Source organism: Pseudoliparis swirei, chromosome 12, assembly GCF_029220125.1.
Source record: "Pseudoliparis swirei isolate HS2019 ecotype Mariana Trench chromosome 12, NWPU_hadal_v1, whole genome shotgun sequence".
Lineage (NCBI taxonomy): Eukaryota > Metazoa > Chordata > Actinopteri > Perciformes > Liparidae > Pseudoliparis > Pseudoliparis swirei.
In genome coordinates this window covers 14,971,525-14,995,912 of record NC_079399.1, presented here as the reverse complement: position 1 = coordinate 14,995,912, position 24,388 = coordinate 14,971,525, and the positions used below count along the sequence as shown (strand labels likewise).

Sequence of the window (24,388 nt, the reverse complement as noted above, 5' to 3'; positions counted from 1 at the left end):
CTATCGCCCTGTTTCCAGCGATTTATTCACAGGAGAGTTGCCACTTGAGGGGAACTGGTTGATAAATAATAGCAGACTAGGACTTCCAGACAGTGAATTTTGCTTTTAATGGCCAGAACTAATAACCTGGCATAGCATCCACGAGCCATCCTAGAGGGATTCTGGGTTTGCAGTTGGCAGTGATGCATTTAGCATAACTCTTTTGAAATAGGTGTCATTATGTTCAGGTTACGGTAAACAAAACCAAATCTGCACAATAATCGAGCAAGAAGGCCACCGTCGAAATGTTTCTCTTCAGGGAGAGGCCTGATTAACCAGGGCATGGTAGTTGTATAAGATAATCCTGGCCGGCAGTGCGAGCTATTCACTGTCAATACATATTTCTTGATTTGGTATTTCTCCTGAGAGAGCCCACCCCAAGACCTCAAACAGAGGGAACTCACATTCCATTCTCCAGCATGCAGGGAGAGTGAGAAGAAGGGGAGGGACACCCAGAGAGGAGGAAAGGAGACATTAAAACCAGGGAGAGGGAAGGGGAAAGGGAGAAAGACAGAAGGAAAGATAACCAGAGGGATTTTGACTGAAATTATGAGAATTTCAGAGTCTTGACACTCTTTCCATAGCAGGAAGGAAACAAGACGAGAGTAAAAGGCACTGTCGGCTGGCAGAAGGGAGGAGGAAATCGTGGGAGGTGGAGAGTAGAGAAGCAAAGACAGAAATGAGGGGGGGGGAGACGATAGGTAGGACGCTATTTTCAGCTCGTCAGCGCAACGCATTGCATGTAGACAGCGAGCATTCAAGCTGCCCGGTTTTGAGATTGGAATGTCCTCTTTTTCCTGACTTTGCATTTGCCAGAATTCTCTCTGTCCATTCTGCCAAAAGCCATGCCTGTTCCAGATAAGCCGAGGCTACACGTTAGAGGGGTTTCGAAAGAGTGACCGCATCCACGATCACAGAGTATCCGATGCAAACTCGAAGCTAAATATGTTTGCTTGCAAGCCCCTTCTTGGGGAAATCTTTCTTTGAATCTCACAAGAATTAAGAGACCCTACTGCGCTTAGGCTGGAGAGGGTTGAAGTCCTTCCGAAGACGAGTTCTCAGCCCACTCGGGAACATCTAGAGATGGTTCAGCTGCTCTACATCCCAAAAACCCTCGGATAATCTTTCAGCTGCCCACCAGCAACCCTGACAATGTTTCCATTCCCTCCTCCTTTTCTCCCACCTCCCCTTTAAAACCTGTACAGATACGCGTCTTACAAAAACATGTGCGCCTCCACCTACACACTCCATTTCAAGAGCCTACTTAATATTGTAAATGAAACACAGCCTCCAGATCTGCTCAGCCTTGGTATTCACAAGCACCGCCAAGGGAGGGCTGATTGCATGGGAGATAACGCATGAGTTCTGGGGGGGGGGGGTTTCAACACAGCGACGGCAGTTGCCAAAGCAAAGCAGACACAGCAGCTGAAATGCTGTCTTGGAGAGAATACATCTCTGATGATGCCGTTGTGTTTTAGGTTGAGAATTTGACCCACCCTGGCCACCCAATGAATAGAGATGAGATCTCTTTGACATGTCCATTTAGGACTTGTCAAAGGAGGAAGCAGTGTGTGTGTGTGTGTGTGTGTGTGTGTGTGTGGGGGGGGCGGTGCAAGCCCCCTGGAAGGCTGAAGCTGGTAGCCTGGGGACAGGCTCTACAGGTTGAAATGGCAGAATGTGTAAGGGAGTAGCTGCAGCAGGGGTTGAGAGGGGGACTTAGAATAAGAATCCCTCTCAGGGTGTCATTAGAGGAGAGCTTAGACACATGACTAACAAACTTGCATGTAATCCAACGATAGTAAGTACTTGAACCTCACGCATAATTGAGTTCCTCAAAAGAATAGCGTATTCATGTAGCATCTATAGTTACATCACTTCTCAAATATGAGAAGTCTGCAAAGACGGCCATTTTGATTAATGAGACTGATTTCGGCAGAGCATTGGGTAGAAATGACATCTCAACTTGGCATTTGATTTCCTGCAAGTTCCGAGGCAAGTGCACTGTTTTAGTCTGCAACAGAGTATGCACAATTAATGAGATTTTAATAACAGAGACGTCTGGTTTGCAGAGAAACAATTCAGAAAACTTTCCCTGCCAATAAAAAAAAAAGGAGAGAAAAAACACGGTGCGGATCCACACTTCACTGACACCGCTGGGAGGGATCGCGATGCATGACAACTGATTGCACCGCAAGAGTCGTGACTGCGCGAAGAGCTTCACAGGAAGAAAAGAAAAAGAGCCGTTTCACCAGAAGTGTCGTCGTTCACAAGTAAAGGATGGACGGCGAGGTGGAGATGGACAGGAAACCCACGAGAACGACTGCAGCCAGACATCCCAATTACACAGCAGACACGCAGCGACCGAGCCAAACAACACTTATCTTTATCTGATGGACTTTTGTTGTTGTTGCAGCTTCCGGTTTCTTTAAGAGCCACGGGGTCGATCATTCAAACTGTGGGTTGTCTTGCAGAGGCATCGATGGTTGCGCGAAAAACGCAATGTTAAGCTAACGACGTGGTTGATGAAAGAGCTCGTGTCGAAAACACAGAATGTGGGTATGAAATAAGGCGGCGGATGAGACATGACGCTTGCAAAACTTTTGTTGTGTAGTTTTCCACCCCGAAGGTGTTAACTGTTACCTGCATTCCTTTAACGGCTCACGCGGATGTATTACAACTGAAATGCACAGATAACGAATGGCCCATTCATAAATTTACCGTTAACCCGAAAACTAACTGTCGATAGCTATCGCCTGTGTTTCGGAAGACCAACGGAGGAGAGAGAGAGCGCGCTCACCTTTATTAATGTCCACCTTGTCGGCGTTTTCGAGAGGAAAAATAACGCTCTCGCTGCTCGGCATACACAAACCGTCACGGCCGCTAAAGATGCAAACGAACCGACGGAGAGACTTCGGAGCAGAAACCCTCTGAATCTCTCCACCTCTGTGACTATTTTCGTCCGCGCACTCCGCCGACCGCCTCTCGGTTTGTTCTAATCAGAAGTTCATCCAAAAGTTGCAGCGGTTCGCTCCGCCTCGCGACGACGATGAGGTCACCGCCTCTCGAACTCCTCTGGGTTCTGCTCTCGCGATACGAATCAGAGCGGTCCCATAAGTGCACGCTGCGGTCTCGCGAGAGTGAAATAAATAAAACGAGCAGACGGGCAGATAGCTGGTGAAAGGATGGGAGAGAGGGAGAGCGTTGCTCTGGCAACAGAGTTGCATGGGCTTTTCAGTAGGCTGTTCTCCTCGAGCAACTAGTGCGGCAGCTTCGGGTGTTAATAAAGACTGCACATGAAGCTGCTTTTGCATTTTTTTAGTGCAGTTTGTATCCAGGTAGGCTATAGCAAAATAACTGGACAACCACCAGGAAAGACTCACTGGCAGGTGTGTTATTTAGTGTCCCTTGACAAGATAACGCTGACTTACGCTGTTTCCTCACATCATAATAAGGCACAGTTATATTGTGTAGCACCCTATGTAGCTGCATAATTTAGATCAGTCCAATAATGAGTTTAAATGTCCAATCGTGACCTTGGAAATATGTCCAATACATTCAATTGTATTCTTTTTCTTGCCCTGTTTTGGTTGTTATTAATTCCACACAGTGTATATGACTTTAGCTGCTTCAGAACGGTGAATCAGAATTCACTCACCGTTGCTGGAAATGTTACAAACAGCTTACTGTAAGTCTTAATGAAATGAAGATTAGGGATAGACAGTCATAATGACGCATGTAGTGCATGCATGTTAAAAGACTGGTAATAATTTCAATGAGCCCAGCTTTGCAAATTCCACCGGCATGCTTTCCTCACATACATTAATTATTCCAGCATTTCATTTTAATTAGATAAGAGAAAGAACACTGCCTTAATTAAAGCAGCTCAGCAGTTACTGACATAAGGAGTGGTCTTTGGACTAACAGGAATTCATCTTTCTCTCCCACATAATCACCTCTGAATAGTTACAACCTTGTTATCTGTGATATCTGTCTGCAAAGTCTGTCCGTCTTTCCTTATTCATTTTGGTCCCATGCTAGTTCACATCTTCATTCACTCATTCTCTCCACATTTACCTCTGCTTTACCTTTCATTTCCACTTTCCATCTATGCATCCATTATAAAAATGTCATCCAGGATTACATAACAATCTAATAAAGACAAAGGAACAGAGATTACCGTCATTAAACCCTCTCTATTCCTGTAGCGCTGTGGTTCCTAACACTACCCACCCCGTTCTGTCATGAGGCGGATATTTGTGTGGGCGGTTTGAATTATTCTGTGTTGAAAAACTGCTCCCCCAAGGATTAGCTCAAGTAGTTTAATTGGGTTTAAATTCAGTATGGATTCAAAGCATAGAGAAAAAAACATCACCAACGATAAATGGAAGTTTTTAATGCCAATAAAATAATGAGGCATCAGTTACTTGGGCGTCAGCAAATAATGTCATCTTCATAATACATCATATTAATCTAGCGGCGTAATTATGAGGTTAATACTGCCTGAGAAGTGTCCTGTGTCTTTAATCTGATTTTATTTCTGAGAACAATATAACAGGATCTCTTTTAACATCCAAAATATTACTACTTCATTATGAGATTATGACTTGAATGGCACATGTGTGTGTGTTTGTGTGTAAGTGTGTGTGGACTTGTGTTTGCCAATTATGCAACAAACACTATGCCGGCTGCTGGCATTTGTTTACTCTCACAGATCCTTTTCTAGTAAATTTGTGTTAAATGTAGCTATGAACTTATTTGATCCAACAACTAATGTATGTAATATATTACAACATACAGTATTAAACATACACATTTTTAGAGATTCCCGTAATCCAATTTATTGTTAATTTTGACACTTTCACCTAATGCGGCGTACCGATGCCATAGAATAATGATAGTGGAAACACTATATTTCATTATAACATAGATAAAAAATAATCCTATTTAGATTGTATCCATGTCATGGTCGATAATTCAGCAATTTAAATTCAGTATAACTCGTGATATTGACTCAGGATACCGTTTTGGTGCATCCCTGCCAATCCTCACAGTTCTGCTCGAAATCTTATTTCAGTTAATATCCAATTTCATTCAACTTATGAAATGCTATGACTTTTTCCTAATATACTGTTTAACAGATCGTATAAAAACAGCAGCACTTTACGGTTCTGTACCGCAAATGACACTTTAAGTGTCCTGATGGGCGTTAATGAAACTGACCTTTAAATACCATGAAGCCAATTCAACTACTGCAAAGAGAAAGCTAAAATTGTTCCCCAAAGCTTGTTGTTTATGTCTTTTCTAGGTTTTCAGAATCTTCCTGTAACTGTTCAAGCAAAATGTTTTGAATATTGTTGACTACGCTCTTCCATTTCTGTATTTCAGCATTGTGGGGCAACAGCTGGTGTCAGTATCTTGTCAACTAATTGTTACTTGAAAACACTTTTACAACTTGGACATATTACATGCCTGAAACTCGCTTCCTCTGTAGTAATTACCAAAAAAACAGAAGATAATGTTGCATTTGTTTTTGGTGGAGGCCTTTAGTTGACTTACAGGGCCTGTCCATTCGCTCCATCTGGCCTGTACCTCCACTATTATCGTTGATGTCCTCTCTTGGCGGTGTGATAGACAGATAAGTGGGAAAAGAAGGAATCTTAACGAGGGAGGCTGTTGTTTGAAGCTCAGTCTTTGACCCCGACTTTTACAGCCTTCCCTTTACATCACAGCATCAAACGTTACGCTATCATATCTGATGGTGACTCTGCAGCCGCCTGCTATTGCATCACGGCTGAGATATATTAAGATGTCAAGTAGAAGACAAGCGCGGGGCGACCACCCATAGGATACATGACCGCCGTAAGCCAGAGAGGGAGAGCGGTGGAATTCCTGGCTCTGTTGCACCGGGAAGCAGCGGAATGAAAAGAATGGGCCCCATTCACAAAATTCCACTCTAGCGGCGCTTGTACAATAATAGAGATTGACATGAAGAAAGAGGACAAGTTGTTTTCACATGCACTGGCTCTTTTGTCCCCTTTACTGAGGGTCATTATGCAGACAGTGTGCTCTTAAAATAGATAGAATTTGATGCGCTTGTTTTTCCTAAGTGGAGACCACAGTGTCGTGATTGGAGTGTGTGTGCAATTAGTGTTTTTGTTGTGCTTTGTTATTGTGAGAGTGAACTGTCAGGCTTTATTCGCTCGGCTGAGGGATTGGCAGACGGTTGAGCGTGGACAGGAGGAGAAACGCAGCTGTTGCTCAGTCCAATCAGCACTTAAAAAGAAAGCAAATGCTCAGAGATGGACAACGTTTGCATCCTGTCAAAGACGCTTTGAGCAATGGGGCATACTTAATGCGCATTATGATGCTCATAATTGGGAACTCGCACCACACACAAAGTACAGCTGAGGCGGATGGAAACTTAATTATTTACGAGTTATTTCATCATAAATGTTTCCTATTTCATCAGGACAGCTATGCGTTGTTGTTTTTCATCTTCCCCGTGAACGTGTTTGAGTGTGAAGCCGAGGAATTGGTGGGTCAGTACTCGGGTTGAAGCAGTTAGAGCTAAACAAATAAACGACTTCATCATGAGCCCATAGGCAGTCAGCTTTATTTGAACACGCCTTCAAGTCTTCTCAGCAAAGTTGAATGCCAGTTGCTGAAAACAAACACTGCAGACATGACTAAGGAACTGCAAATCGTTAATTATTTACTGTGTCTTTTATGGGTGCAGCTCCAACTGTAGACCAGAAGCATATTGAATCAAAATAGACCTTTGGTTTTGTTTTGTTTATGTTCATGAACTGTAGCTGGTTCATTTCCTATGCCGCTCAAGCAACTTTGTAGGAGTCTTTGGCGACAGACAGGTCTTCCTCATGGGAATGTGGGTTGTGTCTATGCTCCATACCATATATGTATTTATTATAAAGGAATTGCACCGCTAGAGGGATATATATATATATATATATATATATATGTTGTTCTCCATCGCTGCATGTAGTAAAGACGCAGGCAGTTTCTCAGAGGACTAACATCCAAGCCGCCTGTCAAGAGCTGCGCTGCACTTGGATCTTCGTGATCCCAGCCTCCATTTGTAGAATGCAGGCAATCCTTTTAAGATATGTTTGAAAAGGTAGAGGCAGAGACCAAATTCAAGTTCAACATACTCCATTTGGCAGTGCACACACACACACACACACGCACGCACAAACACACATACACACACACACACACACACACACACTTCAAATAATGTTGCTTGTCCTGAGAAGACATTGGAGTTACGTTTTGGATTTCAGACTTCATATGACGGGGGCAAGGGAGGCAAGCCAATGGTTGGCCAGGATACGGATATGCTCTGATTGGATTTAGGCGCAGAGGTTGAAAAAAAATAGAAATTAGAAACGAGAAGGTACCATCCAACTCATATCCTGTGAATCTCTCTGCGTCATACGAATGTGCGTTCACTATATATGTTCATCCCCTGCTGCTTGGACCTGGCTCCAGCTTCTGTGATGATAGCACTAGTAGAAAGGAAGTGTGATTAATTGTCAAACAGAAATCACCCCTCATAAATACTGAACGCAGGCGCACATGCTCAGTGTTTCTAAGGCGATTGAAAGGAAGGAGGCAGGATTCAAGCCTGATCTGTGAGACAAGTTGCTGATGCAGTGATTCATCAACAAAAACACATTTTCCTCGGCTTATTCAAAATGAAAAAAACATGCTTAAGTCTTGCAATTATAACTTTCCATAAGACAATCTCAGCTCAAGTCAATTTCAAAACTGTCCAGCTTTTAATCATACAGGGCATGTGCTTGATTAGCTGATATAAATTGCTTAGTTATCATCTAATTTTAGATGTTCAAAATCCCATAAAACCACACATATTTTGAGGATGCTCAAAAGGGATTGCAAGGCTGATTGGGGTCTGTTGCTATGAGAGACGCTTTTTACGTCACACAATCACAGTGGAGAGTAAAGAGCGGTTTTAAAGGACTTTGTGTTTATCTTGGAACTCCTTTTAAACATAAAATGTACACGTGGAAATGTGGTACCTGTGATGTGATGCATTGAATGCAGGAAGGTGAGTTTCTGGTGCACAAAGGCGAGATACGTGAACTGGCTCTGTGTGGCTCTGAAGTGCTCCTTGGAGTTCGACATCGAAGGGCACGTGGGAGGAAATAATAACTTCATGGACGTTGAAGAGAATTTGTTCACTTGTTGTGTATCAACATAAGGCAGAAAAGATTGATTTTTGACTTCAGTAGAAAAATCAAAGGGTGAAAATGTATCATGGGATTTCTATTTACAGCAATATATATTAACGATTGCCACATTTCTCCAGAAGCATGTCACAATGTTATCTAACAGTGAGCTACAGTAGCCTATCATACAAGAGACGGAGCATCATTGGCTCTGATTTGGTCTCCAACCATTTCTGAGAATAAATAATTGTCTATTTAGCTTCTATAACTTCCACTATGTTCATTAGCTTGTTGCTAACATTATGTGTCCAATACTTTGTTCTGGAAACAAGAATTAAAAGATAAAGAGAAGCAAAACAATTAGTTGTGGGTAACTGAAATATGCTAAAACAAGGAAAATACAGAATAAGGTGATGACTATTTGTGTGTTTGTTACTATTAACAACACCTTTCACATTACACATTTGATCACTTGTTCATAGAAAAATAATATTGCGAAAAGTCATCTTAGATGTATTAAATGGTGAAAATAGAATACACAACATACTGTATGATATTCTCAGAATGGCTGCAACATGTACACCATCAACCCACTTAGTGAAACGTTAAAGCTCTGGATATAAACTGCAGAATCAAACTTAAAGCTTTCACGACAACAAGAAAGGCGGGAAAGTCTATTTATTTTTTAGAGGGAGATGTTTCTGAAGCTCGGTAACCCCTTCTTACTTCTTTTTGCTTTTTAGATATAGTTAAAGAGGAAAAATTGAGGTAGTTTATCAAGAACACACATATCTTTTAAAAAAGCTCAGTGCAGCCACAGGCGGTACAAGAAGATGGAGAAGAAAATGATCCAATGTAAGATCTGGCTGTACAAGAAACCTTCCACCTACACTGCTACATCTGAATGTGTGATTTAGAGTCTATTTTCTCCACATATTTTCTGGCTCGCTCAGAACATAAAGCTACAGCTCCATTTGGACTGGCAAGTGCAGGGTGGGGGGGGGGGGGGATCTGGGTCTGGCAGGGTACTTCAGCAGTTAATTAAACCTGCCAGGCAGGTATTTCAGGATTAGGAGTGGGAGTGTAGAGAGGGCTCCTGGTGGCTTTCGCATGAAGTCGTCATCTTGTGTGTGTACTTTATTGTGTCTATAAATGTTGTCGTCTCAATAGAATCCATTTCACGATCGGTTACAAGTGGACCACGAGCATCGACAATGTCATCTCGCAAATCATAGCCCGCATTTATCCGGCTTACCATTGTACTGATGTGTGATTATTTCTCGTGATTAGTATTTCCTGGGGTTACAGACAATGCTGTTATTTTGATTGTTCATCATCACAAAAGAATAATTTAATGATCGTATATATATTGTATGAGCAAAATGGCCTGTAATTATTTATCAAACAATTGCGATGACATGATTGATGTGTCACATCAAGAGAAAACAGCCGTGATGCATGAAACAACTCCAGATGAGCGCCAACTGGATGCAATGTGCCTAAAAGTTGCAATAAATGTAACCTTTCACAGGTATGTTTTTCCCCTATTCTATGTGTCAGATGACCAGTGGTCCTCCTTTGTGACAGAACTGTACACGTTACAGCTCGTGTGGCTTAAGGTCAAGGGCATGACGCTCGCTCTGTTGTGTGTGTGTGCATTCATGAACTAGTCTGTATCTGTCCTTATCAGAGAGTCTTCTTCTATCTCCCACTTTCCCACACACAGACAGTTGTATCACCCTGACTCCCAAACAAACTCTCACAGACACTCACACTGAGTCACACGCACACGCACAAACACACACACACACACACAGACACACACTAAATGTCTGAAACTCAGACAGCTGCAAAACCTGGAGTAAAGTGGTCCGGGATTGTGTTGCAGAAAAGGATGATGATGATGATGATGATGATGATGATGCGTGTGGGTGCTATGTGTCAGTAGGCGTGTTGACTTGTTATTCTGTACGTGTGTCCGTGTGTCACTCAGCCGTGTGACAGATACGGAGCTGCCATATCTGACAACCAGACAACAGTTCAGCATGCATATTCATCATTATGATAATTTCACCCAGAGAGATTTTAATGAGTTCACAACATTAACAACTCCAATGAGGCGATGAACAAAAGCTTTGCAGCTTTTCTTTCAGTAATACTAACATGAGAAAACCCCATCACTCACAACTAATTACAAATGGATATTACTATAAAGTTACCGTGTGAACTTCATTCTGTGTAGGGTACTAAACAATCAGGTTTTTAAGGGTTTTAGGAATAAAGTGGACCTTAATTTATCTAAAGTATTGAAGTTATATGAATAAAAGTGACCACCAGATGGCAATAGCATGATCTAGTCGTGTTTATTGTTGTAAATGTTTCCTTTGTAACACTATAAGTGACTCATCTCTCTCACTGGGACACATTTTAAGTGTCTTACACTCTTAAAGCAGACTTTGACTAACACAAAAGATAACTGAGTGAACCTGTCATCTAGTGGTCAAATTAGGAATCCGTAAAGCCCCCTTCTGTTTGTGGACATGCAAACAAAACACCGGTTCAATGTTCAGGCATGAATGTGGAGGATGAGCCGTCTACCGCCTCTGTGTTATTGATCGTGTGCTCATGTTACACGAGGACATTCAGTCCTCGTAACTCCAACACAAGGCAACAGTGTGTTTCTCCATCTCATAGCGAGGGAGTACCGGGTCTCGACATAACCATGGCGACGAGGCATTTATCTGCAAGTATTTACTCATCAACATCTGACATCTTTTCTTCAAGAATAACATGTTGCATGCATGTAATATATTTCCACAAATACAAGTTGAAGTAGTCTAAAAGGGGAAAAATAGTAGTTCTTGAAAACAACACGGATACATTGTGCATCTAGAGCTGAGTCCAGAACATCATTCAGTACAACATACTGTCATTTCACACTGCGCACATGTCAACAACTGTTTCGAGGAGCATTTTGTATTTCTATGTTGCAAAAAGAAGTTCAGCCAAATATCTTCCGTTGATGATGATTCTGTTTAACCCTTGTGTTGTTTTGCTAGTAATTTTTGACGAAAATCAATATTACACCCCCCCCGCCTTTGGGTCATTTTGACCCGATTCAATGTTTCACCCTCCTGTTACCTTTATATTTACTAACATATTTTACCCTTTGGGTTCAATTTGACGCCAGCAATTAAAACCTCCAGAAAATTATTAGAATTAATATTGTTTTCCAAGTTTAAGTGTGAGGCACTTTATGTTTGTTTGTTGACTACCGAAAGAACACCGACATTAAACATTGAATGGGGTCAAATTAATCCGCGGGGGGGGGGTGTATATTTGATTCAAAAAAACCTAAAAGGCAACACAAGGGTTAAGTCTCAAACAGGAAGCTCTGGTCAAATGCTTATATGCGCGTATGGTCAGTTGATGATTAACTTCATTGAAGTTGCAATAAAAGAAAATAAAGAAAAGTGGATTGCATGCAAAACCCTCGCTCGTCCCTTTATAAGTCTGCGGGGAGGAGTAAATGACATCTCTACTGGACTCTGTACATAACAGCGAGAAAATGACAGAATGACCAAGACATTGTTATTTTCACATGAGGGAATATTTCAGAATATCACTGAACAAACTTTTTTTTAATACAGCCCTCTAATAATACATTAAATTAATGTTGCACCCATGATTCTACCAATCTACAATGCTTTGAAAAACCTGGTATATGTACAATGCAGCGGGCTGTGTTATATATGTTCTGGAATAAACTAAGACTATAAAATGAAAACAAACATCTTCCGTTCTGCTACAGGGAAATTGAATCATTTTGCTCTCAACGTGTTTCCCCATTTAACGACTTTTACTGGTGTCATTATCAGAGTGTGTGTGTGGTTTAACATGGATGATATTGCAAGCTGCAAAGCATATCTACTGAGTCAATATTTACATAAAAACAATAAAAGGAAATTAAAAAAATTGCTGCATATGTCTAGAATCCTTTCATCGCATTAAAGGTAGTCGCTGCGAGTGCAATTCCAAGCAAAAACAAAAGCATAAGAGAAGAGGGCAAAATAGCATAATTTAACACGTGACATCCCTCCAGTGTGTGCGTGCAGTTTTACCAATGCACTTAGCACCCTCTAGTGGTCACGTTCTCACACTACATCTAATGCATTCGACAGTAGAAAGGCGAAGTGTGCAGGCAGGGGTGCCAATTCCCACACAGAGGACACCACTGAAGGGCTGAATGAAGGCCAAATGGAATCAATCACATTGTTGATTTGCAAGGCAACCGGACCTATGAGCAGTATAAGAGACCGCTCGTGGAAAACATTGTGAAATACAACATCGTGAAGCGTTTCGAGTCCGTGGTGGACGATTCCAAGTCATGCCCCATCTTCTACATCTGAACACTGTACACATTTTGTAAGACGATGACAGAATCTTAACTTTGTGTTAAGTCCTTTCAACTGTAGGTCGATTGCAGAATTTGTAGAAGACTCAGATTTGTATTTGGTTACATACAAATCACACTGAAGTGAGCAGGAAATAGTACTTTAGACAATGAACAATCATTCTCACTGAGGGCAACCTTGACATTTGGACCTTCAGTTGGTTAATCCACCACACACTTGGCACTGTGAGGCTAAATGTTTCCATCTTTGTCCTTGAGACTGCTCTCAAATGGCTCGTGAGCATTTTTGGCCCGTGAAACAGGAGGTTGGTTTCAAAAGAATTGCAGCTCAATGTTCCTCTTTGTTTCGACTAACGACAAAAAGAAACATTTTGCCTCGAGTGTGCAAAATGTCCGGTGATAACAGATGATCTGATTTTAATTGTTTCTTCAACACCAGCAGCCTTTGCCTTGATCGCCCGCCGCACTGTCACAGAGTCCTTCCTCGACCTCCAGGGCGGCGAGATCGATCTCGTCATTCACAGACATCCGGAGAAGATCCAGGTCCTTTTTATTGGCCGCCAGCACCTGTTCAGCCAATCGTGTGAACGTCTTGCAGGGAAACACAGACACAGGTTGACGGCGACAAGATGCAGTCAATATTCAAGGTACGGCCTAATAAGTGGTTAGAAGACTGACACAAGGGTTGTGAGTTCAATTCTCACTACTTCCATTTCATTATCTGCAGTGCAATGACATTGAATTTAATTCAATCTGATCAAGTAATTTCTCCCCGTTATATAACCATGACTGCATGCATTGCTTTGATGGTGTTGCTACTCTGCGTGGTCCTAACATGTCATGAGTTCAGATCCCCTCACCTCTGTTATATTTTGGTTGGTGAAGGCACTTGTCTCAAAGAAGTCCATCCCGTAAGCCTTGGCCAGCTGCAACATAGACAACAGTGACATATTTGCTTTGCTGGGTAAACACGTTTCTTTTAATAGCCTTTTTTAATTAGAAGCACAGACAAATGACACATTATTGGTTTTCACACAGGAGCAGTGAGATCAGCTTTGGATGACCTTTACAGCTCATTTGTGGAATAGACACAGTCCTGATGGGGATAACAAATGGTGACACACTTTTGGGGAAGCCAGAATAAGTACCTCTTTAAAGAGACAGTTCAACATTTTGGTTATTAGTCTTGTTTACTTTCCTGCCAGGAGTCAATCGATACCACCGTCACGTGGAACAATGATATTGCTAGAGGACAGGAGGCAAGCTGCCTGGCTTAGCTTAAGACTTGAAGCAGGATGAGACAATTATCCAGGCTCTCTCCAAGGTTCAGAAATAGGCCAAACAATACTGCTGACATGTTGTATTTTGAGTCGCCAGGAGTAGTGATTCGCCAGCGTTCTGCACTGAATTGCTGGGATCTAACTAAACTGGAATGAGTCTCTTTCTGTCCGTCTTTTGATTTTCTCGACGGCCGTTCATCCGATCGACTGCGTGGAGTAGTTTGGATGAGCGGTTCATGAGGACGCTGTGCGCTGCGATCCCGGAGGCCCAGTCTGGTTCTGATTGGGCACTGCACGAGTATGGATAAACATGTGTCGCAGCACATAACATCAAATTGTCATTTTTTCCATTTGCGGATTAAACAAACAAGGTGATCATTCGTGAGCTTTCGAGGCCGGAGGGCATCATTTTGAGAGAGTTCGGGAAGCAGCTCCTTGTCTGTGTGCTAAGTTAACTGCCTCCAGGAACTTTGAGCCTTTTTTCCTTCCAGAACTCAAACTTTGAAAGTTTATTCTTTTAAAATATTATTTTTCAAACCATGCCATGTATCTTACAATCCATTATGTCACAGAGCCAGCGATTGACCCACCTTGATACCTTGCTCTGTGGCCACCTGCCTCTTGCTCTCTTCATCCGACTTGTTCCCTACGAGGATCTTCCGGACCTTCTCGGGAGCGTACTGCAGGGGTTTGTCATGTGAATATAAGAGGAGTAAAGAAAACAAAATTAAAGAAATAGGAAAGGAAAGGGAGATTGCAAATGTCAAGAGAATGCAGAAGGGAAAAAAACACAGCGCTCAGGAAATGAGACCTAGATTAAAAGTATGCAGGAAGTGTGCCAAGATCAACAGAGTGTATATTCAGAAAGACCAGGGAGGAAATTAGGTCCATCATGACTAAATGAATAGAATAAAATCATCTAGGAAAGGACAGGAGGAACCCGGGCAGACGAGATTGCTTCCTGAACCTTTGAAACGGAGAGAAAAATGCAACTGCGAGAGGAAGAAATATTCTCCTTCCAATGATGACACTATACGACCACAGTTGTTTGAAAATGAAGATGGAACATAATAAACACGGCGAAGCGTCATCCGTCAGGCCAAAGCATTTGTTTTTTATCAGACCTTGTCAGACAGCTGTTCCTTATCAACCTGAGGCCTCGGCACAGTAAGTCGGTGTGCCGGTTTTATTCTTTTCTGCCGCCTGTTGATCGTAAATCCCCAATATCTGTGACTCACCTCGTCCACATCACTGGCCCACTTCATGATGTGTTGGAAGGATCGCTCACTCGTGATATCATACACCAGGAAGATTCCCTGAAGAGAGAGAGCCAGTGCATTTTAAAGCATGTTTAAAGAGGGTTTTTGGTTTCTCGATGCTTAAAAGCAGCATTTTTAAATCAATACATGTGGAAAACAACCAAACTATTGTATAAAAACCAGACCACCACGGGCAGGATGGGCATTTATATAACACAAAACAGGAACCGGGCATAATTTCATTACCAGTTTCAGGGAAATGGACACTTCGATGTGAGCCAGTTTGACCTATTTAACAGCTAAAAGCAAATGCAACATTCATACAACAATGTCCGAGATGTGGTGGTTGTGTTTGAGCTACTCCCAACATCCTTGATCCATGAGAGATCCATTTAAACACTTCTAAATGGTTCATAAAAGCACCTGAAGTGTTTCCAAGGTGTGAAGCGTATATCAAATGTTATGTCAGAAAATAATTTTATTTAAATGTGTCGATGGAGAGTTGAAGTCATCTACCTGTGCTCGTCTGTAGTACTGCTTAGTGATGGTCTGGTATCGTTCTTGGCCTGCAGTGTCCCTGGAAAGACAACAAGTATATATGAACATACATATACAGTATTTGTATGCGATTATAATATATATATATATATATATATATATATATATATATAATAATATATATAAGTAGGCAGGATTTTATAGAAATACTATTAGTCCTCATCCATAATATTGATCTGGCACCTAAAATGTTTAATTATTTAGATTTTCTTGTCCAATGTATTTAAAATAATTAATATGATTAAAAAATAAATAAAATAGACATAACAAGTTGTTTCTTCTTTAATTGTACAATATCACTAGATTCCAATAACATTTAGTAAAAGGCAACATTTTCTAAATGCTAACACTAGTAGCACATCCATGTACTATTAGTTAATTGACCTAAAAGGGTAGTTAAATGTAAACACACAGTCTAAAACTACTGAAATCAGTTTACAAAATACTATCAATATGACGCTTTGTCATTGTAAAATATAAATTCTTTCATGTCGCAAAAGCTCCAACGAAAAATACAGAGGGCATGACCTCAGTGTTGGTCATGAGCTGCAGCCCTGAACATGAGCCTGATAGTGATCGCATATTTAGAAATGAATAATATCCCCTCCATCAGAACGACTGTTGTGTAATATCTCACAACATGTTGTTAATCTCCTGCCCACGGCCTTCCAGCGAGGCACCCTATGCCGCTGTCTTACCATATCTGTATCCGTACTTTGATACCATCTATTACCAGAGTCTTCATTTTGAAGTCGACTCCTGCAAGAGAGGAACGGCACGGTGAGGAAACACAACATTCACAGAGGAGCTCTGAATGCATTCAGACTAAATGTTCTGGATTCTCTCAAAGGCCTTCCACTCAATAATTGAATGAAATCAATTAACCCGGCACGTCTTCTACAGACGGAGGTTCGCCGGTCTCTGCTGCATCTTTGTGACCTCATAGGGAGGATACACTTCACCCCCGTATAATCAGCTTGTTAGGAGAGTGGGCTAATGATCCAGGCATCCTCGGTGAGTTCAGTACTCTGCATCGATCACACAGGAGTTGGAAAGAAAGGGAGAGGGGGGGGGGGGATGAGAGAAAAATAAGCAGAGCTGAGACGAGGTCGGAGGGTCACGCACGCTTCAGTGATCTTTGATCTATTTACAGACGGCTGAGTGTGATATCATCATTTTCTATATAGACAGAAAATCAGGCAGCAGCGCCAGTTTTTCTTTTATTTCTATCAAGACTTATCCTGTGTTATTAATATCCATGAGAGAGGTTGCAAATATGTATTATATGGGGCTGATGCTAAATATTTGAATGCTTTTACAACAATAAGTAAATACATATATTGATTACTTTCCCAAAAACATATTTTTTCAAAAGATCATTGAACACTATAAGTTCATCTGGAATATAACATATTCCTACAATTTACACTTCGACTAGTCTTCTCCAAGAAATCTCTCGTCACACAAACCAAACTCTGCATTATTTTTCATTTAAAAATAATGAGTTTTTAATTATAATGGTCAATTTCTGGTATGAATGTCATTGCCTTCTAGTTTTCTCTGCATACTGACAGGTGTGCAATTCTGGTGGGGATTAAAAAATTAAAATGTCAAAATATAGGATAAGAAAAATAACTTGCTATCAGGCGGGAAGGTGGCCATCTACATTTGTTTGCCCATGCAGGGGTCCATTGTATCATAATCCTTCTATACAGATGACATGACATCGTTGTTCTCAACACTAGTTACCAACAGGAATAATAAACAGTTGCAATAACAAACATATTAATCTTGACGAGAGACAATCATAAATGAAAATGTCAGTTTGACCCTTAACTCTGCCTCATGAATTCTTTATAACTTGTCCTTTTCGCCATGACAGTCTCCTCACACTAATGCATCCAAGTCGTTAAAAAGCAAACACACAGGCTTCTATAGACCACACTAATCCCTCAGAAATCAATTAACAGTTCATCCCTATTAACCTGACACTCAGCCCCCATGTGTCACAGCCCTTAGAGAAAGAGTCCAATCGATTCACGTCAGAATTGCTGTTTTTGTTAATTTATTGCTGCATTTCTGCAGAAACAGCTGACACATGAGCTATAGGCTGGCCTGGCTGGTTTGAGTGTTTGTTAAAACTACTGGAGTCAAGGGGAGACTCCGGAGGCTGGAGCTGCACTGACTGGGCAGTGCGAGGCCTCGTTTGAGTCGCGAGGCGGCCTTTGCATTTGACTAGAGAGCATTCAGACGAAGTGAAAGGTCAGCGGAACAATCAGTCGCTTGCTTTGCCCGAGGCGTGAGAGGAGCTCATGAAAAAGAGTCTGTCGTCCTGCGTCACTGTCCAGTGTCCAGTGTATAAAGCTCCAGTCAGATGTCATGCATGCAAACAGCATGATTTAAATAGCAAATGCAGCTAATGCCTAATGGATTCTTCAGCTGGACAGTGTGTGTCTACAACAAGGGGGGGGGGGACCAAATCTGGAAACTTAGATGACTCGAAATTAAAAGCAGCAAGTCTCCCAAACGAGTTTCTTTTCAGTTATATGAACAATAAACACGATGCGCCAGCTCACAATGTCCACTTCCCGCTGTTAAACAAGTAATTTGAAGGTGCCCCCGTCTGATTGCTCTGCATTGTTCTATACCAGTCGAACAAAATGAGGCTCTTTTATAGTCAGGTGCTATCCGAACCCGAGTGTGAACAATGAATGAGCCAGCAGGCTGTCGTGATGGCATAACAACATGTCTCTTTGTTAGAGGGTTGATATTTAACTTGTTGTGGGTGTTCCCATCACAACAGCACAAATGCTCAATCTGCATGAGAAGATGCATATAAGTCCTAAATGTTACCATGACCGGGAAGATTAGAGGTGCCCGACATGTTTCACTTAAAAGCAGCTGTTAGTGTGATGGGGCCACTATCTGGAGTCAGTCAGCTACGAGGTAACAAAGTCCTCTGTAGGTTTGGAAATGTAAACTGAAACGAAACTCCATCCATCCATCCATTATCAATACCGCTTCAAATACTCAAAAACTGAAAATAAACTCAAAAACTGAAGATAAACTGTAAACTGAAACTAAACTGTAAACTGAAAATAAACTGTAAACTGAAAATAAACTGTAAACTGAAACTAAACTGTAAACTGAAACGAAACTGTAAACTGAAAATAAACTGTAAACTAAAAAATGAACTGTAAACTGAAACGAAACTGTAAACAATACATTAGACTTAACTGCGTTCGCTCACTGCAAATCAAACCTTACACTTCAGACTGGCGGACGTTCCAAGTTTAAGAAGCACGACATTCGTTGTGGCTTTAATGTTAAAGCCGGCTTGAAAAGAAGAACAATTCATTCTTCCCTCTCTTCTTCTTCAGAGACAGCAGCTAATTGAACACAGCAGCCTTTCACACTCAGCAGAGTAAAGAAAGCCGTGTACAAACTAATGGCTACACACTCAAAATTGACGTGACAAATTAGAAGGATGACGCTGTTCCGCTCTGCAAAGTGGATTCGGTGGTGACACGTGTCAGTGTGCTCACTGATGGACGGACGGCTGGACGCTCCGCCACATTCTGTGGGGAATCAGTACATCATCCATTACTATCATCACGAGCACGGGACAGCCGGCAGCTGCCGACAGCTGCTGTCTTTAGGGCCCAGCGGGACACGGGACACACTTGTGATTTATTCAAATTAAAAACTTGATCAAACAGTTACACCTTGTATTGACCTCCTGTAGTATATGTGTAATTACTCATTCCAGACCAGCGCTCAGCAATAAGGCCGGATAAGTGGATGTCGTCACCGTGACCTCATCCTTTGGTTTGTGGACGGCTGTTTGGAGCCTTTTGGCTGCAGCCAGTAGCGTCACGAGGGGGTGGAGCTTGGAACAAGTGAACGCTGAACAAGACAGTTACAGTTAATGAACTGTAAACACTCCGGGAGTTTTCTGCGTTTCAGTCCAGGAACTTGAACCCTTCCCCAGTGTGGACAACGCCATGGCCGACAAGCTCAAAGGCATCCCATGCTTTAGTGTCTATTCCACTCTAAATGCAAAAGCATCATTTACAAAGTAAACATCATACAGTATTGAAGAAGACTTGACACTAAACTCATGAGACCATAAACTCATATTTATGTGTACCAAGGTCATAAATAAAGTTATAAGTAGGATCATTTTATCATAGACTTATATACAAACTGACTTATTTCTGCAACCAGAGGAGTCGCCTTGTTAGTAAGAACGCCTGAATCTCTTCCCGAAAAAAATAACACAAAGTAAAAAACCAAGGGGTAAAATATTATATTGTGTTTAACACACAAACTTCCGACTGATAAGCCAGTCAGTGCAGAGAAGCCAAAGATATGTCAAACAAAGACTTCATTCATCAGCAGTCAAATATCCTGCATTGTACACATCTTTAAAAATGTATTTTAAAGGATTGCAGATAGAAGAAAAGTGAGATCACGCCAGTCATTCATTCAGGAGGAAGTCAAGGCTGAGACAGCACCACTGGATTCTTTGATAGCTCTGTATGAGATGTGTGGTGTCTCAGCCCTTTAGACAAATGAGCTGGTCAAGCAGTGTTTGACCAGGCTGCGGCCACAACACCACTGGGATCACCACCCGGAGGCCCGCTGCTTATTGAGCCGTGATGTAGGGCTGGGCTCATACTTTATAGGTGTTGTGACATCCAGGAGCTCCGAGGACTCCGGTCACGAGACCGCCAAGGTAACGGGCGAGGAAGATTAAACTGGAATAGCATTAATAAATCATCTCTTCAGCTGCTCTCTGCCAGATGGAAGTCGTATGAGCAGAGTGACCTGTTAAAATCAAGTCTGACCCCTGGATGAGGGGGGGTGTCTTATCAGAACACCTGCGGCCAAAGAGTCTGGACCTGTTTGATTTCTCTGATATTGAAGGGGAGCAAAAGTTGGAGCTTATGTTTTATACTGAGCTGTAACTACAGTATAGGGAAGAAGTCGCATCCTTTGTTGATCCTACTGTATATCCAGGTGTGCTATTTATCGGTATATTTAGAGAATATCATGTATTCTCAAATAGCCTTGATGGATCAACAACGGTGGATTTGCATGCAGGTCCCACGTTGTGGTTTTGAAATAAAGCAAATCCAGACGCTTTCTCTCCACTTCCCACAGAGAAAAGGTTTTGGTGTGAGAGACGTTGACCGGCGTCCTTCTCTCCTTCTGGGGTGATCTGAACTGACTTTCTCGTGGCTGAGAGGGAGTCATTTAGCACGTCTACATGCATCATCCCTCTGTTTGCTCCTCGCATTAATTGTTAGGCTTTATTTTCATGCAGAACCACAGCAGGTGCAAAGTAAGGCTAATTTCCTCCTCTAATGTATACAGATAAACGTTGTTGAATCAACACCTTATAAAAGTGCCATCCCAGATGTTTTTGAGATAATTAAGGGCCCAAACTGAGCAAGTGGATTGGAACAGAAACTGATGAATTATGGAGCTACTCATGAGGGATACATGGGAGAGAATTGATATCCTTCTGTGACCATGAAGGTTAGGAAATTATTTATTGATCCTCCGCAGGAGAGCGCCGATGGTGGTCGCTTATGATCTCTCTGTCTTGGGCTTGTTTAGTTTGAACTATTGCACGCCCGTTACAGTCGGCCGCTCACGACTATTCGGCCGAATGCCAATGTCTGGACCCCGAGGCCTTGTGAACGCTTAGACTGCAACAAGCACAGACAATATAAATAAACTGTACTTACTTACAAACAGATCATTACATGCAGACAGGGATGTAATTACGAGCATGACTCTATGGGAGGAAGTGTCATGTGGAGCGACATATAGGTACACGACTTTAAATAGCAGCCTCAGTAAGCTTCACGAGCGTGTCATTAACGGGTGGAGCAGTGTGATGAGCAGAAGAGTCTAGATCTTGAGTTTGAGCCTAATGCTGTGGATGTTGGGTGTTTGCAGGCGTTCTACGAGAGCGTGAACACCAGAAAGGCGTTGATTTGATCAATATAAACATGTCTTATGTTATAATGAACGATGAATAGTTCAGACTTTTTTATCAGACTTTTTCAGGCAACATCTGTTTGCAAATCCCAGCTGGACGGCCAGCTTCACGACTTCTTCTCTGGACCTTAATGTGAATCTCTATATGAACTGAATACACTCATAACAGGAGATTAGAGACAACTGCAGCGTGAAGAAAAAACAACGGCTTATACATCGTTAATTCCCTCACCTCAAAGTAATGTGCCTGTCATGCTCTGAATCCTAACTAAGGAGGGAATATACTGCACAGCTCATATAAACTTTGAGAAAACAGGCGGGTTCAATAGTCAATCGTCATCTTGTGGATAATCTATGACACAGGTAGGAAGAGGTGCTGTTGGTTCACTCTATATACTCTGAATTAAGATGGAGGATCAGCATTTGTTTTCTTATTTGTTCTCTGCAACATCAGAAACCATCAAACGTTTTTTTCTAGAAAACCAACTTTAATCAATCAACCAATTATAGATATACCACAATGTATATGCCGATTCATTTTCTGACAATCCAATTGTTCCATATGGTTTAGCAGGAATCGAGACGGAATTAAGGGTTCCCCAAACATCACAACAAAACTATTTAAGACTTATTTAAGATCTTTCTTGTTCGATGAGAGTGAAACTGAACATGACAGGTGACTCATTCTGCTTTTTACACATAACTGAAATAAAACTCAATCATTTTGATTTGGAGTCTGCTTTATTGCCACACATAAAAAGTGTGCCTGCGCCGTTATTTCTTCTTTAAATGGCACTTGGTTGCACCGGCAGTGCCAAGTGCTGATAGTTGGTAAACTCATCTGCATGGCTGCCAAGTGTTGGACCCTCCCCCTCAGAGCTTCTCCACCAATGCAATCACGCTGATTTGATAGTTAACACTCTCTTTATTCCGCCTGAATCTATTCTGTTTAAATCCAGACCAAATATGTGTACAATTCCGCATCAAATATATAGTAGTGGAATTTAAATATAAAATGTAATGCCCCCGAAGAAAGGGCGATGCGGCGACGACATTAACAGACAGCGTTTAAAAGACCGTGCAAAATCGAGCCGGGTTATGAATTAAATAAAACAATTCAAAGAATAACTCCCGGTGGGGAGCGGAGTCTTACCGATGGTGGAGATGTGAGACGGGTGAAATTCGTTGTCCGTGAATCTGCATAACAAACATGTTTTGCCAACCCCGGAATCTCCGAGGAGCAGGAGTCGGAAGAGCACATCGTACTGCTTCGCCATGGTGTTGGATGTGGTGTTCAATGAATCTTAAAAAGCCCCAGTCAGCTGACTCAGCCCATGTCTGCTCCAATGCTCGACGGGGGGCTTCGGCGACGCTTCTTTTTGTTCACTGACGCTGGGTCGGTGCGCGACAAAACAGGGATGCTCCGGCTTCCCATGCAGCCTCCAGCTTCCAGTGGGTGCGGTGGACCATTGTCAAGTTAGACCTGATATTTAAAAAATAATCGACTTCCGGTGGTGCCTTTCAAAATAGTGCCGCAAATTCGCGAGAACGTTTGGGATTATGTGGTACAAAGAGGATTGGATGACTGTTTATGATTGCACATTGTATTTTTTTAAATATAAAATGTATTTAACCAGGAAATGCCGCATTGATATATACAATCTCATTTACAATAGTGTCCTGGCCAAGACAGCAGCAGCACATTACACAAAGTGTCAGACAATACAACATAAAACAGTGACAGACAATATAAAAAAACATATAACATTCAGTAACAGTATGGCGTATACCCCCCCCCCCCCCCACACACACACACACACACACAATATATCCTTATGAAGATGTCACATCCTGATTATCATGATAACATGAAACATTTAGAGGTGTTCAAGAGGATGCAGATATCCACATATTTTTATTCACATATTGTGGCGAGCCCATGTGGCAAGGAGCTGGCAATATGGTATTTGTATCTGTGGATTAAAATAACGACTCATTTGCAATTTACATGTGTACCAGTATCTAAGTTGTACTTTATTCATTCATATGATAATTTAACTATATCCAATTTCTCATATGCATTTTAGCATATATGTTATATCTGCTTCTTGTACATATTCACTTTTTACAGAATGTTTAAATGCAATATCAGCACTTTGCATTCAACTGATCAAACAACTAGAAAATAGCACAATATATAATACCATAATAAAAGCCGTATAGTCAGTCTCTTCACAATATTTGATCTGGTGGGCTCTGCAGGTGTTGCAGACACTAAGTGTACAACACACCTCAGAAGCCATGACAACCAGTGCAAACTTGTATTACTGTCCAGTGCACACTCTCTCTCCAACATAAGCGTTTGAACTGTACTTCATCTGGCAGCCAATTAGATTCCCCAGCAGACACTCCCTCCTGCAGTTAGTTGTTCTGTGTCCTTTGAATTAAATTACATCTAAAACATCAAACCATGAACATTATGATGCTAAACGTTATGTAATGCGTGTTTCGTTGTTGAAGGATGTATATGTTATGATACTAATACAACATATTTGTTTCTGAAGCATTGTAATTATGTTTAGTAGATATGTTTTATATTTGCAAAACAAAATGCAT

At 41.7% G+C, this 24,388-nt stretch overlaps 2 protein-coding genes across 3 annotated transcripts in view; both read right to left on the bottom strand.

Annotated features, from left to right (window-relative positions):
* Positions 1–2,997, bottom strand: part of sipa1l1 (signal-induced proliferation-associated 1 like 1) — an 80,037-nt gene extending 77,040 nt beyond the window's left edge. For both annotated transcript variants that reach the window (XM_056427652.1, XM_056427656.1), the window contains exon 1: positions 2,837–2,997. The gene's annotated coding sequence lies outside the window, so the exon portion shown is untranslated. The remainder of the gene's footprint in view (positions 1–2,836) is intronic.
* An 8,616-nt stretch (positions 2,998–11,613) lies between these two features.
* On the bottom strand, positions 11,614–23,180 carry rab15 (RAB15, member RAS oncogene family). Its single transcript, XM_056428236.1, has 7 exons — positions 22,926–23,180; positions 16,459–16,519; positions 15,719–15,779; positions 15,182–15,259; positions 14,534–14,623; positions 13,524–13,589; positions 11,614–13,254 (listed from the first exon to the last, which is right to left on the bottom strand). The coding sequence occupies exons 1-7, from the start codon at positions 23,047–23,049 to the stop codon at positions 13,093–13,095; spliced, it is 642 nt and encodes a 213-aa protein (XP_056284211.1). The 5' UTR covers positions 23,050–23,180; the 3' UTR covers positions 11,614–13,092.
* Between the last annotated feature and the right edge of the window lie 1,208 nt (positions 23,181–24,388).

Bases quoted from the DNA above. Each gene is read 5' to 3' on its own strand.
- rab15 (XM_056428236.1), bottom strand. From the start codon at position 23,049: ATGGCGAAGCAGTACGATGTGCTCTTCCGACTCCTGCTCCTCGGAGAT. The intron at 16,520-22,925 runs GTAAGACTCCGC...CCTCTCTTGCAG, and splicing joins GTCTCACATCTCCACCATCG to GAGTCGACTTCAAAATGAAG. The intron at 15,780-16,458 runs GTAAGACAGCGG...TTGTCTTTCCAG, and splicing joins AAAGTACGGATACAGATATG to GGACACTGCAGGCCAAGAAC.